This window comes from Asterias rubens, chromosome 10 (assembly GCF_902459465.1).
Source record: "Asterias rubens chromosome 10, eAstRub1.3, whole genome shotgun sequence".
Lineage (NCBI taxonomy): Eukaryota > Metazoa > Echinodermata > Asteroidea > Forcipulatida > Asteriidae > Asterias > Asterias rubens.
In genome coordinates, this window is record NC_047071.1 from 18,315,537 (window position 1) to 18,334,302 (window position 18,766).

An 18,766-nucleotide genomic window follows, 5' to 3' on the forward strand; every position below is an offset into this window, starting at 1 on the left:
AGTTTAGTTGATTCGGCTCGGCCATCAACAGTTTGTTCATCAAGATCATCCGTCCAGTGGCTCACCCGCCTTACGGCTCAATATCACCCATGAAGGTTTTGACACCCAACTCCGTCTGTGACTAGCACAGTAAATGATTGGTGCTCATTAAATGTATTCCTCAAACCACGGTAGCTCAAATAACTTCCTAAGTAAACCGTCTAGCAGCATGTTGACATTCTCTCGATGTAAAGAATCGTATCATTCCGATACAACAAAGAAGTGCACTTGAAGTACTTTAAAAGAAGGATACCTCAAATGGTAGCCCAATATATACATGAAAGGAGCACCAATCCGAACTGACAGTCTAACTGCTACTCCACATAGTCCTTTGATGCCAATGAGCCAATCTGCAAAGAGATGAAGTAATTCACAAGTGTTATGTTTTTGGCTTATAATACATTACTTATTGCTGGATTCCGTAAAAGCTGGCTAGCATGAGTGTTAGAAATTGACAATACTTGCATGTGTTTAGGAAACCATGATTTAATAGACCCCAATACAAATATCACAGACCAAATCAGAGCCCTCACTGGCGTCAAAGGAAGAAGCATAAACAGATTCTGTCCCCCTTATAATTAACATACGAAAATTAACATAGGCTGGGCGAGGAGGATTAAAAAAAGGGCTGGATACAGTTCGCCGTTTGAGGTGACACAGAATCTACCAGGGACAATAATCTGCCACACCGGTACACACCAGCACAGTGTACAATTCTTTTCGGATAGCGCCCTCTACCTCCAGCCCTTGTTAATTTCCCTCAATAGGGGACAGAGTAGCCTCACCGTCTGACGTCATTCTTCGTTAAATCGGCCCCACGCGCTGAGATAGTGCTGGCGCGAGATCACTGCTCTCGCGCGAACTGATGGCTCCCCGATTTCGACTCCTCGCGAGAGCACTATCTCAGCGCGTGGGCCGATTTAACGACTTGTCCACAAGTCTAGAATAACGTCAGAGATCTGCTTCCAAAAACCGGCGTGCAGATTCACCTTTGACCTCAGTCATTTCACATAGAGATACGCAGTCAAATTCTGGGCAACTATGTCACTGCACGTTTATCATATTATTGTATCCAATGGAATCACTGGATCTAGCGGCAGGGACCTGTCTTTGGGTACAGTCTAGCGACAGAGTCTCTTGAGGACAGATTTTTCTAGGAAAAAAAAGGTCACCAACACTTCAATGGAATGCAACAACTTCGATCAAAACTATGCTTATTGTTTAACTTGCTATACGTACTCATCGTGTTACCTGACCGCTATCTACACACTCCACCGTCACACGAGGCACTTGTTTCCATCCATGAATCTGTAGTGAATCATACGGAGCATCCTCGTCCCCAGCGCTGCACGGTAGAGGTCTGGTATCCAAGTTTTGGTTCTCGTAAGCGTAGGTCGTAGTGGTATCCGTAGTGTGGGAGACGTTGTCGGGGTCGGGGTCGAAGTCAAGCTCATTGAAGTAATCCGAACTCATCTCGCCCAGCATGTTGTCTAGTTTGTTGAAGAGATCAGTGAAGGTGGGCCGAAGATCAGGCTTCTCGTGCCAGCATTCCAGCATGACGGGGTATCTTCAAGAAAACACATAAGTAACATGTTTTTATATAAGTATCTTGTTTTCATAGCGATGGTCATTAATCGTTTTATTTTGTAAGAGGGCGCCAAGATAAAAATATTAGGGTGCGTTCGTTTAGCTTCCCTGGGTCAACCCCGGTGTGTGGCGTTATTTCTAGGACGAACGTGGGTAATTATCTGCACACGTTTGTCCTGCAAAAAAACCACGTCACACACCGGGGTCGACCCAGGGGAGCTAAACGAACGCACCCTATGTTAGAATCATTGGGTGCGTTCGTTTAGCTTCCCTGGGTCATCCCCGTTGTGTGATGTGTTTTTTTCCCAGGACGAACGTGTACAGATAATTACCCACGTTTGTCCTGGACAAAAAACCCCGCCACACACCGGGGTCGACCCAGGGAAGCTAACCGAACGCACCCATTGTATTCAGTGGTGTATAGTGCGCCCTCTGTTGTTGCTTATTTCTCCCAAACTACTCTCTTGCAACAATACAGACTTCATACTGCACAGGCCTAGAAAGCTAACAAATACTTACATTCCGTCTGGGCATTCGTCAGGCTGCTCCATTCGATACCCGTCTTCCAGCTTACGGACGACTTCAAAACCATCCAAACCAGGGTATGGCACGCCGCCAAGGGTATAAATCTCGTACAATACGATGCCAAACGACCACCTGGTGGAAAAGCGAAACAAATATAATATCGGAATAAGTTTTTCAGGAGGACATTTTTTGGCACAGTTTTGTGGTTGAAGTTCTGTTGCCCTGGTATCCCCTTAAGGTATCACACCAGAGGTTGAGTGCGTTTCGCTTAACCAATATATCTTCTAGTAGTTCCAAATAATATTGTATTCATTTTTTAACTTCAGGGACTAGATCGACCAAGTCGTTTGTTCACCTTTTTCCGAACGGAACAGCGCAATGTACGGCCAAACTGTGCAGTAACTTTGCGTGTCGCAGAGGATTCTGCCCCCCCCCCCCCACACGGCGAACTGTGTATGCAATATTCTTCCGATAGCGCCCTCTTTTGAATCCTCCTCATCCAGCCCATGTTATTTCCTCTTATGGAGCACAGATTCCCCGGTGGACCGATTAAAAAAAAAGGAGCAACTTCAATTTAATTCAATTCGATTAAACTTAATTCAACCAACCTTTTTGTTAGATCCCAAAAGGGTAAATTCAAATGTTCGCCTACAGTAACACATTGAAACACACACTAAAAACAGGGACAACTTAGTCCTAACTTCAACCCCCTTAACTCAATACTCACACATCGCTTTTGATGGAGCATGTGCCTTTGATGTTGGTTTCCAAACTGACCCATTTTAAAGGTCTCTTTTTGTCCTGACCGAGCCGTTGATACCCCCTCTGGTAGATATCAGCCGCCATGCCGAAGTCGGATATCTTGACCACTAGACCTTCACCAATGAGAATATTCCTGGCTGCTAGGTCACCGTGGTAATATCGAGTATTGGAAAGGTATTCCTATATCCGGAAAAAGTAGAATAACAGAATGTAACTTCGAGTAGGTATATTAGACATTTGTTTTCACGGGAAATTGCATAATATATTATTAAGTTATCCAATGGACACTTTTCCTCTGTTTGAAACGAAAACATGACTTCCAGAGACAATTTCTGAATAACAAGACGACGGTTTGAAGTTTCATTTCAACACACGATGTCGCGGAAGTCCAGCCCAAAGATTATAGTGCGCCGAAGGCGCAAGATGCCGAACTGAAGCTTTTAATATCTATTGTTGAAACTTGAAATACGCATGAGCGCCATTTCAGCAAGTTAATGTTTTGTTTCCAATTGATAGGAATGGTCATTGTCTAAACTGATCAGGGCCCAATTTCTTAGAGCTGCTGAGCAAAAAATGTTGCTTCGCATGAAATTTCTTCCTTAATAAAAAGGGATTACCAATGAAATTTTCCATTTGTTGCATATTGCTTGTTACTTGTACTGAGCTGTTGTTTGCTTACCCTGAAAATCATGTGGAAATTTGGTGAGAGGATTATCAAAGCAAAAATGTCATGCTCAGCAAATTGTTGTGCTTAGCAGCTCTATGAAATTGGGCCCTTACCTGATGTACTGTTGTATTAAAATAGTTACTTGCCGAAATGGCGTCCAGTTGGATTTCACATTTCAGCCGATTCCGCATCTTGTGCCTTTGGGGCTCTATAATATTTGGTCTAGCCGTAGCCGTAGCTTTATATGCTAATTAAGACCCAGCCTATATAACATTTCCAGTCAGAACAAGAGTACTAACATGGCTGGTGTTGTCAAGCCTCAGTAAGTACGAGCAATGGGCAGTATTTTCAAAGCCACTTAACTAGTACTCACCATACCACGAGCAATCTGCCGAGCTATCTGCAGCTGACCGGTCTCCGTCAGGCAGTGGGTGCTGTCTTCGGCTTGGTACTTCTCCTAAAAACAAAAAATGGAGTTATTATTGACATCAGCTTCAAAAATGTATTTTCAGCCAATGTTTAAGTGATTGAGTGATTGATTATTAATAAAAGCCAGCTTTGTTTCACTACGTCGATATCTATGATTATGTTTAATAAAGTTCAAATAAACAATAGTAAGCCTAACACTCTATGAACATGTATTGCTGGGATTTATGTTTATGTCCCTTTTTTATAAAAATATTGTCAGCAGGGTGAATTTTGTAATTATTTAAACCCTCGGACTCATACAAAAGTATTATACGAATGTAAACAATTACTTTATCTAACTGTGATGCTTATTTAGGACCCATCCGACCACCCCTAATTTCGATTATAAAAACATTGATTTGTTATGCAGCGGACCGCAGGCCCAGTTATTTTAGCCACGGGCTAAAACTTTCATCGTGTTTTTTGTTGTTACCAAAACTCGTGAAGATCGGTGCCAAGTTCAGAGGTCAGCTATCCGTTTCAACCCCCTAACAAACTTTTTGTTTTACTCCGAAATTAGAGGAATTCTTGCCGTAAAAAAACTTGCTCCGGGAAAGAAAAAAAAATAGGCTAAATACCAAACTGTGCAGATTTTATTTTTTTATTTTTTTTTTTATGAAAAGTGGATTTCGATTTATAACTTTTTGAAAAAAAAGGCTTTTGACTCACCCAACCACTAATTCGAAAAGAAATCGAAATTATAAAACATTGAAAATTTTGAATGGCCCCTTACTTCTTAAAATTTACTGGTTTACATATGCGGTATAGTGCATGGACAAAATGACTTTCCAGAAAGCTCGACTTAAACTAAGTTATGTAAAATGATCTTTGACAGAATGCAACCATATATAATCCTCCGTGAAATGCAGTTGTCAGACAGACAACTGTTTCCTTCCGAAAAGCTTTTCTCACAAAAGGCATACCATGGGAAAATGTACAATGTGACAACACAACAGAAGGAATACAAAACAACAACTAAATTAAAAGGCAATTGATTGTAACTATTTTAGGCAAGCCTGGGAGAATTTGGAGATTCACTGAGAGACAGAGCACTTATGCTGTACTCAAAAGTTAGGAAGAATTAATTGATTGTTCACATTCCCTTGTAAGAAGCCAGTCTGAAATTGCTGCGATCAGTTTGGACATGGTCATCGGTATTCTTTGAACAGTACCAGCAGTGTTCTCTAAATACTCAAGTTCTGATGGCTGCAGGCTGGATCACTGGACTTATTCGGTAATTGTCAGATAGTAGTATTGTCACTTGGTGAAACCTAACATGTGAAATTTTATCCCGAATTGGTCATCGAAGTTGCAAGAGAATAATGAAAGGGAAGCACCATTCTTGAACAAATTTGCACAAATTTGTGTGCGTTCAGATGCCTAAAAAGGACTTCAGGCTACTTCAGACGGACCCGTTTCTAAAATCTCCATCTGAAGAAACGTAGTTTTTTGGAAAGAGGAAATTTCTCACTCAAATATTTAAGTCTGATAAAATACTTCAGACCTAAAGCCCTTTGTGCAACAAGGGTGATTTCCTTTGGTTATTCAACTTCGAGGGAAAATTGAGCCAACATTTACACAGGTTTGTTACTTCATACAAATATTGGGATACAACAAGTGAGGAAACTGGATTTCCCTTTTTATACAAACAGTATGCAAAAGAACTTCGGTTTAGGTTTATACAAAACTTACGTCTCTGCATTTCCATAGGAAATGTAGGAGATCGCCATACTTCATGAACTCTGTGATGAGGTAGAACGGCTCGTCCACCGTACAGCAGCCAAGGACACATAAGATATTAGGGTGGGTTCCGATGTCTATAATAAGCTTGATTTCATCCAGAAAGTCCTCTTTCATCGCACGTGTAGCGTTTACTGTGGATACCAAAACAAGGAGGTTATTTTATTTCATTTCATTTCAAAATGGTAAAATAAAAAAACAGGAATCACAGCCAAAAGCTGAATTACTCATGGTCTACAATTAAAACAGGAACAAAGAAGAAATAGCAATAAACATAAAAACATATACTTTGAAATTAAAAAAAGATAAATATGATGGTGAATAGAAGAATATTGAAGAGGCTTGATTGGTTCGTTGTGTTATCGTTTCACTTTTGCTGTGCTTTTTGATGCAGGCATACTTGAATTTGTTGAGGTTAAACAACAACAGCAACAGCGACAGCGACAGCGACAGCGACAGCGACAGCGACAGCGACAGGGACAGGGACAGGGACAGGGACAGGGACAGCGACAGCGACAGCGACAGCGACAGCGACAGCGACAGCGACAGCAACAACAACAACAACAACAACAATAATAATAATAATAATAATAATAATAATAATAATTAATAATAATAATAATAATAAGGCATAACACATTTAAAAGTTATCAAGTCAATCAGATTATACACTATGCATCAGTCAACCCAACTTTTACATTTCGTAATTAAATTACTCGACTGACTAAGAATACTTCTCCATAGATTCTATGTTATTTTTGATGCGAAATTAAAATAGTCGTCAACGGACATCAAGAAGAAATTAATTGGTATGTAAATTCCAAAGAGGAGTTTTGGGCCAATAAAAAGCTCACCAACAACGCCGTTTTGATTGAATATCAACACAATTCATTGAATCAAAGAAGGTACTTAATAGCTAGCCCGAAACGGCAAATTCGGCTACAGCTACGGCTAGATCAGCGCGACGCTGAAGCTAGCAAGTTTTCTCAAACGACATAACCAAATTCAACAGAGAGGTGAGAGTGCCCATCTGACCAAAATGTTGACTTACATTTAAGGCTCTTAACTGCAACTTGTTTTGGAGCAAACTTCTTCAGCTGGCAATCCTTCGGAGATAGAGTCCCTTGATAAACGATACCAAACTGCCCGTTGCCGAGTTTCTCATTGATCTTCAGCAGGGAGCGATCTATTTCCTTCCACTGGAAATCCGCGTCTGGCTCAGTGAAATCGTCTAATGGCTCATCAGACGGATCTAGGGTGATATAGTGGATAAATCAAGAGTATTAAATATTAATAATTATATTAATTATAATATTAATAATACTGCGCCCATCAATGAACCAGTCACTGAACGCTTTACAATGTTTAAATGAGTCAAAAACATCGGTAGTAAACCAACAATTATAGCAAACAGTTTACAATGATAACAATGCACGTTTATGAGACAAATAGCATATCAACAATCTATTTAAAACCAAACAAAACAAATCAAAAGAATAAAATCTATTTTGACCTTTTCACACGACGTAAACAAAAACCCGACATTACTGGAGAAAATTTCTCAATGTTTGTGTGACCGGCTTTAATAAAGGACCCTGCGGGACACAATTTTCACTGTTTACTTCTGTTGTAACTGCATACTTTTATTGACATCTGTGTTTAAAGACGGAGAATTATAAATGATGTTATATCTTCGACGTCAAAGGAAATAGTGTAATTGTAGTTAAATAAACAAATACAGAGTCACAAATACAGCCTAGAAATTAAGTATTTTAGAATAAACCCATCAATTAAATAATCCGTGAACTATCTATAATAAACGATTTGCCAAAGATTGGAAATGGATGGCAAACAGAAAAGCATAATAAAAACCAAACTAAATGATCTAATTAAAGTTCCCGCCAAAAGTTTAATGGCGTCCGCCATTTTGGTATTGTGCCAATCTTGGTATATACAATTAGAGGATAACTCCGCAAAATCAGCAATATTTACAACATTAATTCATAAAACAAGTACGGCATTACTTTAGAAATCTAGTAATGCAAAACTAGAAACAAAATCTAAGAGAGGAGACTTGAGAGAATTCAAATCAAAAATAAATATATCTATAACGGGAGTTTCCTTTCCCGACTCAAAACTAAGTAAATTAACTATAGAAAACCGTTCTCTTGTCAAAAAGAAACATATCATAAAGTAAACTAAACTCAACAAGTAATTTATACAAGAGGAATTAATGTGAAATCTAGGGGAGAATAAATGGGAAATAGAATAGTAATTACCTGTGTTTAAAGACGGAGAAATATAATTGATGTTATGTCTTCGACGTCAAAGGAAAGAGTGACCCTCTGACGTCTTGCGGCCGATGAGGGCGCGCTAACCGGTGTATTTGAAAAGGTGAGTATGAATAAATTCCAAGTACCCGGATGTGAATTATTCTACTTGTCACATCCTCCCGTTCTTTAAAAAATGTCGTCCTCGACATAGTGACTTACAAATTAATTATGCAGTGACAACAATTTATACACTCGCAATAGTCTAGTAACTCTACTAAAGCTTGCAAATACATTTATTTGATATTTATACACATCAAATGGGGGAAAAGTAGGCAAATTGTTTCTTACTCTACAAATCCTCATTTACTTTTAGAGAGCATCACTGTTACCTTTGTCCTTGGTGAACATAAAACAATGCAAAATCAATCTATACCATCATTACCAATAGTCATCTGATGTAAACTAACGGGTAAAAAATGACTATCTGGTGAACTATGGCTGAAATTAGAAATACACACAAAACTTGTTAAGTACTCGGGGGAAATATACAGGTTACAATTTCTGGCAAATTGTCTACTTTGTTCTAGTCATCTGGTGACTCTTCCATGCTGCCAACAACTGCCTCCCTCTCTCCAGTTTCTCTTCGTACGTGTATGTTGAAGGAGACGTTTCTGACGGAGATTTATCTGAAGGAGAGTTGTCTGACGGAGATTTATCTGAAGGAGAGTTGTCTGAAGGAGATTCATCTGAAGGGGAGTTGTCTGACGGAGATTTATCTGAAGGAGAGTTATCTGACGGAGATTTATCTGAAGGAGAGTTGTCTGACGGAGACATGGGGAAGAGAACATACACGGGGTTAGGAGATTTCTGTGTACGGTTCTCTCCTTTCCATCACCTAGTGAGCGTACCTTGTAGACGGGGATGTTTTAATGTTTTGTGACTACAGTGTAGGGGTTTGGTTCCCATCTGTCTGCTAATTTGTGTGTTCCTTCGAAGTGTTTAACCTGTACGAGGACTCGATCACCTGCTCGGAGTGGTGCTTCTTGGGTTTTCTTGTCGTAGATTCGTTTCTGTTTGGCTTTTGCGTGTTGTGAAGTTTTGTTAGCTTGATCATATGAGAACAGCAATCTAAACTCAACAAGTAATTTATACATGAGGAATTAACGTGAAATCTAGGGGAGAATAAATGGGAGATAGAATGGTAATTACCTGTGTTTAAAGACGGAGAAATAGAAATGATGTTATGTCTTCGACGTCAAAGGAAAGAGTGACCCTCTGACGTCGATGAGGGCGCGCTAACCGGTGAATTTGAAAAGGTGAGTATCAATAAATTACAAGTACCCGGATGTGAATTATTCTACTTGTTACATTTGTTAAATACTACAAAATGAGCTTTGTTGTCCTCGTCCCAAATACCCAAATGAATGGCTCCATATACAGGAGCACTTTCCCTCCAACCAGGAAAGAAAATAGAAAAAGAGAACAGGAAGACAAAAAGTTATCACAAAAACCCCAAACCCACCAAAAACAGGATACAAATAAAGAAAACGCCACCAACTGCAAAAGGACAAGACAAACGGCCAAAAGAACAAACAAACCTTTACTTAAATATGAGCTTTTTCTGCAACTGCTGTTCCCCGGATACCGGACGAATATGGCCTCCTTCGAGTCGGCCAATCCCCTTCGTTTCTTGATGTAGTATACGACCAGAACGACAATGAAAACGGTAGCTGCTGGAAGGAGCAACCCGATGACAAATGCAGCCGTCTTAGATGTTGGTTTCATTCGCGGCGTCCGGTCGGTTGTCATGTCATAGGGCGGTGGTAGCAACTTCACACATTTGGGATCTGCGAAATGATGGCATGCGTGATTAAAGACAGTGGACACTATTGGTAATTGTCGAAGACGAGTCTTCTCACTTGGTGTATCTCAACATATGCATAAAATAACAAACCTTTTAAAATTTGAGCTTATTTTTGGTCTTAATTTTGGTTTTTACCCATACACCGATGTGTGTCAGCACTACTGTATACTCGGCACTTTCCCGAGTCCTGTGAAAAAAAAGTGTTGAGTATACAGTGCTGACACACATCGGTGTGTGGGTAAAAACCAAAATTAATATTCTTTATCCCCGATACAAATTTAACATCTATTTTAATTTTGGTCGTCAAAGTTGCGAGATAATAATGAAAGAAAAAAACACCCTTGTAACACAAAGTTGTGTGCTTTCAGATGTTTTATTTCGAGACCTCAAACTCTCAATTATTGAGGTCTCGAAATCAAATTCGTGGAAAATTACTTCATTCTCGAAAACTACATCACTTCAGAGGGAGCCGTTTGTAACAAGGTTTTATACTACCAACAGCCCTCCATTACTCGTTACCAAGTAAGGTTTGATGCTAATCATTATTTTGAGTAGTTACCAATAGTGTCCACTGTCTTTAATGTGGTAAGACACTGTGTCTAATTGTCCAGTTACAACGAACAAAATATAAACTTACTCGGGAGGGTAAAGTTTGTAACCTCGCTGGATGTGCTGAAGTTTAATGACGTGAATGCACTGTGGGTTCCTCCATCAGTAAATGCTTTCAGCTAAAAAATAAAATGAAACATGAATCCGGTTGTCAATATTTGGGATTTGAGGCATTGCATAGTGAGGTATCAATTGGTTTGCGGAGCACCATGTGTGTATCTTGGTGGGTGTATTGTGTGTTAGTTTGAGAAACTGTCTGCTCTTGCTTGTAGAAGATTGAAAAACACCATTGTTATACCTCTGTGCAAATTGTGAAGTTTGATTGGTCGAGAACCAATCATGTGACGCGCAACAAAAACGCATGTTACATGGCTCGCGACGCGCCGGGTAACATGAAAAGTGATGTACACCGGGTGTACATCACCTTGATCGTTCCCAGCGTTGGTTGATTTCGCGCTGTGTACGAAACAACCGCGGGTTCGAGGAAGTTGTTTCTCGTTCGTCTGCTTATTAAACAATGAATAGTCCGCCGTAATTATGTTTGAAGATGACAACAGAACTCCGAGAAGAGGAATAACAATTATACAAAGGTATAACAAAACAATTGTTGCACGTTGTGACTGGGGTCCATGGGTTTTGTACACCCTCGACGGAAAATGGCACCCTCGGCTTCGCCTCGGGTTCCATTTCCCCCTCGGGTGTACAAAACGCCATGGACCCCGTCACAGCGTGCAACAATTGTATACTGTTTACATTTCGAGTTGCCCTCGTATGGCTCTTTAACAAGAGTGGTGGTTAGTTCACTCTTTTAGAGGGGTTTCACTCCAGGACAGAGTGAAAGATCACTCAAAAAGATGCAATATTCAATATAAAACTCGAAAAAGAGTTGTCCCTCATATGGCTCTTCAAAGAGTGCTTTGTCACTCCTTTGCATATAGAGAGTGCTTTATTTTCTACTACCGCTGAGCAGATATTTGTAAGTCGTGGGAATTGACAGTTCTGAAAAAAATGTCTTGCTCATTAACCTGCGGAACGGTCGAAAATAGAACTTTGACGTACAAATTTGCTTCGGATTCGAAGGAAGTATGAACAGGGCTTAAGTATGTTTAATATTTGTAACACTTTCGTTAATACACTTACCAACGCGGTGTAATTGTTATTCGTCTGCAAATCATATATCTGTGTTGTATAAACCACTGTTTCCTAAAGGGGGAACGAGGTAGAGAAGAGAAGGAATGAACAAAAGGTCGATAAAGTTAAACACAAATGAAGTGCTTTGGGGTAATTCATCTACCGAACATTAAGCAAAATATGCTAATGATATTTTTAAACGCACTGCAGACGATTTCGCCTAAAGTTATAGGATGAATCGTGTCTCGAGTTAGGAACTTAGGATGGGTTTAATGTGACCAAACGTATATAAGGATACGGAACTTAACTAGTCCCAATTCCTAAGAATAATCCTAAGTTGGAAAGAGTTTGGTGAAATCGACGGCTGGACACCTTCGGTAATTGTCAAAGACCAGTATTCGCACTCCGTAGTGTGTCCCATCGTAATACATAAAATAACAAATCGGTGAAAATGATGACTCAGTTGCACATCGAAGTTGCAAGAGAGTTGTTGAGGGGGCTACAGACACTTTAAAATATACTCCCACTTCTGAATATCTAAACACATGAAACCTTCAAATGAAGTTCTACCCTTTGGTATTTCATTTTTTGTCTTCAATCATAGCAAGAGTACCCTGGTTATTTTTCTAGAGCGAGACGTGCGAGGAGGGGTTTCTCTCACTGCATTTATGCCAGGTTTTCTCCTCTTAATTAATTCTGTTACATCTCAGCTCAGTTTCGTTTTAATAATGAATCTGTCGAATACCGCCAGAATTGATTTATGAATAATATTGTGACCTTGTTATCTTGTCAGCTCACTGTGGAGTGTGGATGTTTTTTGCCCCGATGTAATTCACTTTATGAGCGGATTCATTGGGGGTCTTCACGCTATCTGCGAATAATGCATTGCAGTGAGCCCATGACATTCGAACCGCCAAATAACAATTTAATTAATTCATGGGAAAAGCAGCAGACTGAATTTTAGATTTCAGAAAATCGAGATTAATACAAACTCTATTGAAGTTAATTCTTCTTGACACAAAGTATTTTTGACATTGAAAATGTCATTTGCTACTAACTTGTGGGCCTTGTTTGACTTGGCAGCTTTGTATACAGCTAACGGCTATAATCGGTACAACATATCAATTGCTGAAGTAGCTTTATTCACTGTATCTATACTTAGCACATCTTAGAATCTTAAAGGCACTGGACACCTTTGTTAAATGTCAAAAACCAGTAATCTAACATGGTGTATCTCAACATATGCATAAAATAACAAACCTGTAAAACTTTGGACTCAATTGGAGATCGAAGTTGCAAGAGGATATAATGTAGATAAAAGGCACCATTGTTGCACACATTTGTGCGATTTCAGATGATACAAAAAGTTTCACGCCTGAAGTCTTTTAATAATTGAGTGAGAAGTTACCTCTTTCTCAAAAACTATACGCTCCTTCAGAGGGAGCCGTTTCTCACAATGTTTTACACTACCATAACAGCTCTCCATTGTTTTGTTTTTTATCAAGAACGTTTTTATACTTATACTTTGAGTAGTGTCCAGTGCCTTTAAATAATCAATTAAATCTTTCTTTTACACCTACATTATCAGCCACTGTTCGTTCCAACGACTTAAAGGTAGTCGGGTCCAAATGCGCAAAGCCGTATTTGAGGTCATAGCCGATGACACCCCAACGAACTTGTACAGGTGGAGTCCAGGACAAGACCACTGAATACGTCATTGACTGATTCTCACTGCCATCTACCGTCACTGCACAGTCGAGGTGAAAGTCTACCGGAACGCCTGTAATGCCGAAACCTGATCAAAATAAAAGTTCAAAGTTCAAAGTTCAAAGTGAAAAAAGAAGAGGATGAAAATAAAAAAATTACGAGAAACATTTAAATAGACATTCACCAATCCCTGCAAAAAATAATAAGACTAAAACACCCAAAACAACCCACAACATCAACAAAACAAACAATCATGAAACTTTATATTGATCGAATTAATGTTGACAATGAAAAGGTCGCGGTATTTTACTCTATGACCTCCGATGTTTGAATAATAAATGTTATAGAGAACGTTACGCATTTACTTTGTGTTCTGCAGAATTCTTCGTCACCAGTTTCGAGATAACAGTCTGAAACAAAATATTCATAAAAGAGAGATGAATTCCACATTAAAGACTAGTTGACTTTAGGTCAGTTTAGATGCTTTCAAAGTCGAGTATAACGATCCACACAAATAAGCATCGATTGTTTTTATTATTTTACTTCTTGAACTAACTCGACTCGCCATGTTACGTTGTCAAAAATGTAGAACCGTGTTATTTCACGAAGTAAAATCTTTCCTGCAAATTTCCTATGCCAAATCCAAGGCATTTTGTCCCTTTGGTGACTTAGAAAGAAATATCTTAAAAAATGCTCCAACAAAACAACAGCAGTGACAGTAAATAATTAAGGCGAAACAATTAATACTGGAACATTTGTATTCAAAAGACACTGCGTCAGTAAACTATAACAACTGGCAACCTGTAGTGTTAAGTTACGTCAAATTTAAAAATCAGAAAATTCAAGCTTTCTAAAAGTATGAAGGTCCTCGAGGGAAATAAATGAATATAATTATTATAGCAACACCACCTTACAAAACAAGAGAAAGAAGAACTTACCAGGCGTCGTGAATTCTTTCATTTTCTCACTCGTGAGTCGCTTGTTAGTTGTCCGATTGAAGGTCGAAATCTAAACAGAGTAATTTGATTAGCCCAAGTAATTATGTATTCCACTGAATAATAAGCACCTTTTCTAAGATGGTAATACCAAACAGTTTTTCTCTTAGCTTTGGGGTCAGCACACTGTAGGAGCTTTGTTTTTAACATAACCCAACCAAATATGTTGAAAACTAAACTAAAATAAACGTGCAAAACAAATTTAATACGATAACGGGACGCGATATATCGCTAACGGCACATCGCTATATAGCATTTTAAAGAGATTTGGGAGCTTTTGGCTATAAAAAAGCATCGTTCTGAAATGAATGAGGTTGGAAGATGTTTTAAAAGTGAATAATATTCCACACAAGATTTTCTGCCTCAAAATTGCATGGAGTCAACAAAATGATTCAACAAAATGGCGGATTGTGTTAGTTTAGCAAGTTCTTTTATGACAAAGAGCTTTGGCAAAGGTTTATAAGTTTTTGCTCAAATCCTCGTTCCATACGATATTGTTGTCTCAAGGTCCAACTTACTCCAAACACGTATTTGTATCCATACTGAAGACTTTCGAAGTCATAAAATGGTCTCAACTGTAAAAAGAAAAGACGTCAAAAGGTGAACACATTATTTGTGAACTAAGAGTATGTTATTAAAATTATTTCTTAACCTTTTTCTTAAACGTATAGATGAATTGGCAAAACAAATTTCCCGTTCCATGTTTAGTACGCTGCAATTGTAACAATATGTTGTCAATTTTATAGATAAAAGAGAATAAAAAGTATATCGTTATATTATATAGTGTTAAAATAACACCAATGTAGTTGTGTTGGTAACAAAATAAGTGCTATTTCAAAACTATGGTGTAAATTTGGATTCGACATGAATGTGATAACACTCAAGGTGGTATTTAAAGATCATCAGGACTTGCTAAGACGATCCTGCAAGACACTGTACCAGGAGGAAGAAAGAGAGGCAGGCAGAGAAAAAAGGTGGGAGGACAACATCATGGAGTGGACGGGCCTGACGCTGAATGGCTCCTTGAGAAAGTCTGAGGCTCGAAAAGGATGGAGGAAACTGACTGACAGGTCTTCATCCAAGGGGTGCCCCCACAGTCAGAAGACGACGGGATAGGTAAGAGGTAAATCATGATGGCAACTTTAACACCCCCTTGTTGGCATTGCAAGGAGAATACTACACCGGAGCTCTATTCAAAACAAAACACATCATGCGATTGAATGTTGCACAAGTGATAGAACAACAAGTTTTTGTTTTGTTATTGTGATAATAACAGTGTTGTTTCTATATTTATATGTATACTTTTAGTTCAATTTATTGTTGTTTTTCTTTAAGCTGAGATTGAGAGGAGAGCTTCTAGACAGGGACTGTGTTTCTGTTAGAAATTATTCTGGCTCCAGCTGTTTCTTTTTCCTTCCTCTGCATTTCAACTGTTCATTGCTGTATTTTTAATGTTTATACATAATTAATGTGCATTATTGTACTATTTTGTCAAACCGAGAAATAAATATAAATTTCGATATAAATACCGTGGTGTGCAGTCCAGACAAAGAGCATTTGGTAATAGGAAGAGCTTCTGGCTGTATATCTACATTCTCCCTTCTGAATAACCTCACTGTATACCCGTCAATTCCTTAAAGAAACATTACAGAATTGGTTAGAAGAAAAAAAACTCGTCTAAGATCACAGATTTACATAAAACTTACACGGTCTTATGATGATGATAGTAGGGAACATCTATTGAAATGTTTCCGTCTGAAATATCACTCTGATGGGAAAAAAACCCTAATTTATCACTCAGTGAGCGTTATCTTCATGTTTTGCTTTGAATCGATGTAACACCGGCTGTGTGGGTGGGACTACTAGGTTTCGTTCTTTTCAGAACTTGTCTTGCTTTGTATTGTACTACCACAGAGATATTCTTTTGGAATTCGGGAGAAATCTCAGTTCTGCAAAGAACTGTCTTGCTTTTTGCTTTTTAACGAACGGTGTGGAAGATTGGATATTGGTCGGGACTACTTCACTTAAAGCCATTATACACTTTCAGAGGAGAAAAAAAATTACTTATAGGGTTTACAGAAGGTAATGGTGACCCACTTCTCTTGAAATATTATTCCATGAAATGCTTTAATTTTTGAGAAAACATTAAAACAATGATCAATTCTCGATTTCGAGATTTACGGATTTATTTTAAACACACGTCATGACACGGCGTAACGTGCGGAAAGCAAGGGTGGGTTTTCCCGTTCTTTTCTCCTGACTCCGATGACTGATTGAGCCTAAATTTTCACAGGTTTGTTATTTTATATTAAGTTGTGATACATGAAAGTGTGGGCCTTTGGACAATACTGTTTACCGAAAGTGTCCAATGGGACAAAGTGTCGAGGGGACTTCTAACGTAATATTTCCTGATATCATCTCACAATGCAACGCCTCGCATCCAATTTATCTGTTGTTCATTCTTGTTACCTGACGTGTGAAAATTCCACGTTAGATTACCGCTAAGCGCCCACCAGCTCTCGTTGACTTGATGTGTGTGAAACATGACACGATATTCCATTTCGGCTGAAAAAAGGGAAATTATAAAAAGGTCATGAAAGAAGTTCATCAGGCTGGTAAAATATCAACTTATTAAATGTATTTTCTAAGAAACACAGCTAAATAAAAGGTCGTTTTCAATAAAGATTGAGTCTGAGACGTTATTGGTATAAACAGCAAAATTAACAACTGTTACAAACAATAATCCTAAATAATGGGCCGGACGTATTGTTTGTAGAACACTTTATAATTTGACTACTTTTAAGTAGTCCAGTAAGATCTTAAAAGATCGTACTTGATATCAATATAAATTATTTTAGGAAAGAGACTGTACTGGGCGAATAATGATGAAATTATGGAAAGTAAAGTAACCAGTATGCGTTCATAATGAAGTAATAACCAGAGATATTATTAAAACTCTACAAATTCTCTGCTCAGATCTGACTAAAATCCCGGGTCTTGGGGGCCTGACCTATGACCCCGGGAAACTGGTTTCAAAATGGGACCTCAGCTCAGATTCTGCGTCAGTCTGACCCCCTTCATGGGTAACAGATTCCAAGTCACGCTGACACAGAAACTGGGTCAGCAGCCGATCTCGAGTTCAATAGGACGAGTAACCCGTCCTTACTTTGGATGGGTTCAATACGTCCTTAAGTTTTCGAATACGGAACTGAACTCGTCCTGAGTCCTTAGATTAATCCTAAGTTAGGAAGAGCTTGGTGAAATCAACGGCTGATCAACGGCTGAACTGGTGTCCTATGGAAATCTGTCCTCATATTAACATGAGCTGAAGGAGAATGGTCCAAAAGAGGGCGCTATCGAAATACGTTTGTACACAGTTCGCCGTATGACGGGATAGAATTTGCGGGGCAGAATCTCCTGTCACACCGGCCCAATTCTGACCCGTGAGTCATTTAGGCAACTATTTTCAAATCAAGGATATACTTTACGTAGTGCGTTGTAGCAGTAATCTATCCCAATTGACTTCTTGAGAAGCAAAAGCAGAACCGTTATGAGAAGTAACTTCATGATCACTGATCTTTAACCTCTAGCCAACGCAAGTCCTGAAAGAAGCAAAGACAGTTTATTTTATTAAGAAACGGAGACAATTTATTTCAAAGGATGTGAACAAAGTTACCCCCACCCCAACGCATGTTTTTCCCCTGCACTGCAGAACTGCATCCTCAAAACAAATTTCCCTTTTGGAAAGCACTAAAACGGTGGCAATTTTCGTAGTAGTGAACAAAAACTGCCTCCCCAACTCGTATTAAACTGCTGTCTTCCAGAGGTTTAAGAGTTGGATTTTAAATCATACACATTTCATGCACAGATCTTTTAGCAAACAAATAAATCATAACAAAATGTGGGGGGGGGGGGCGGTTAATGAGTCCAAAGTATAGCGATACGATGGCGTGCCAGTGGAAGACGTCCACTTGAAGACGTTTTTTTTCTCTATCTATTTTGAAACATTGTGGAAGTTTCTTGTTTAAAAAAATGATTTGACACGCAGTCCCGAGGATCGGGAATGAGTGTAACAAGAAGGTTACAGAACCGCATTTCAAAGATTTCTTGATTTTCCACGAATTTGATTTCGAGACCTCAGATTTAGAATGTGAGGTTTCGAATCAAGCATCTGAAAGCTCACAACTTCGTGCGACAAGGGTGTTGTTTCTTTCATTATTATCTCGCAACTTCGACGACCGATTGAGCTCAAATTTTCACAGGTTTGTTATTTTATGCATAAGTTGAGATACACCAACTGTGAAGACTAGTCTTTGACAATTACCAAACAACATGTGTTTCTCATTAAAGCCATTGGACCCTTTCGGTACAGAAAAAAAAAATCACAGATTTACAAATA

General features: G+C 38.9%; 1 protein-coding gene across 4 annotated transcripts in view; it reads right to left on the minus strand.

The window, feature by feature from the left end:
• Positions 1–252: 252 nt before the first annotated feature.
• LOC117295654 (fibroblast growth factor receptor 3-like) overlaps positions 253–18,766 on the minus strand; it is a 32,678-nt gene continuing 14,164 nt past the window's right edge. For 2 of the 4 annotated variants that reach the window (XM_033778363.1, XM_033778362.1), the window contains 17 exons: positions 17,856–17,969; positions 16,837–16,932; positions 15,897–16,000; positions 14,886–14,942; positions 14,311–14,380; positions 13,738–13,782; positions 13,246–13,460; positions 11,675–11,737; positions 10,563–10,653; positions 9,660–9,908; positions 6,840–7,040; positions 5,741–5,922; positions 3,954–4,037; positions 2,879–3,093; positions 2,146–2,283; positions 1,291–1,606; positions 253–389 (listed from right to left, as the gene is read on the minus strand). In XM_033778363.1, coding sequence (XP_033634254.1) covers positions 354–389; positions 1,291–1,606; positions 2,146–2,283; positions 2,879–3,093; positions 3,954–4,037; positions 5,741–5,922; positions 6,840–7,040; positions 9,660–9,908; positions 10,563–10,653; positions 11,675–11,737; positions 13,246–13,460; positions 13,738–13,782; positions 14,311–14,380; positions 14,886–14,942; positions 15,897–16,000; positions 16,837–16,932; positions 17,856–17,934 — 2,241 coding nt within the window. In that variant the 5' untranslated portion in view covers positions 17,935–17,969 and the 3' untranslated portion in view covers positions 253–353. Of the gene's footprint in view, positions 390–1,278; positions 1,607–2,145; positions 2,284–2,878; positions 3,094–3,953; positions 4,038–5,740; positions 5,923–6,839; positions 7,041–9,659; positions 9,909–10,562; positions 10,654–11,674; positions 11,738–13,245; positions 13,461–13,737; positions 13,783–14,310; positions 14,381–14,885; positions 14,943–15,896; positions 16,001–16,836; positions 16,933–17,855; positions 17,970–18,766 lie in introns of all 4 variants that reach the window. The other 2 variants (XM_033778364.1, XM_033778365.1) reach the window with 2 other exon arrangements.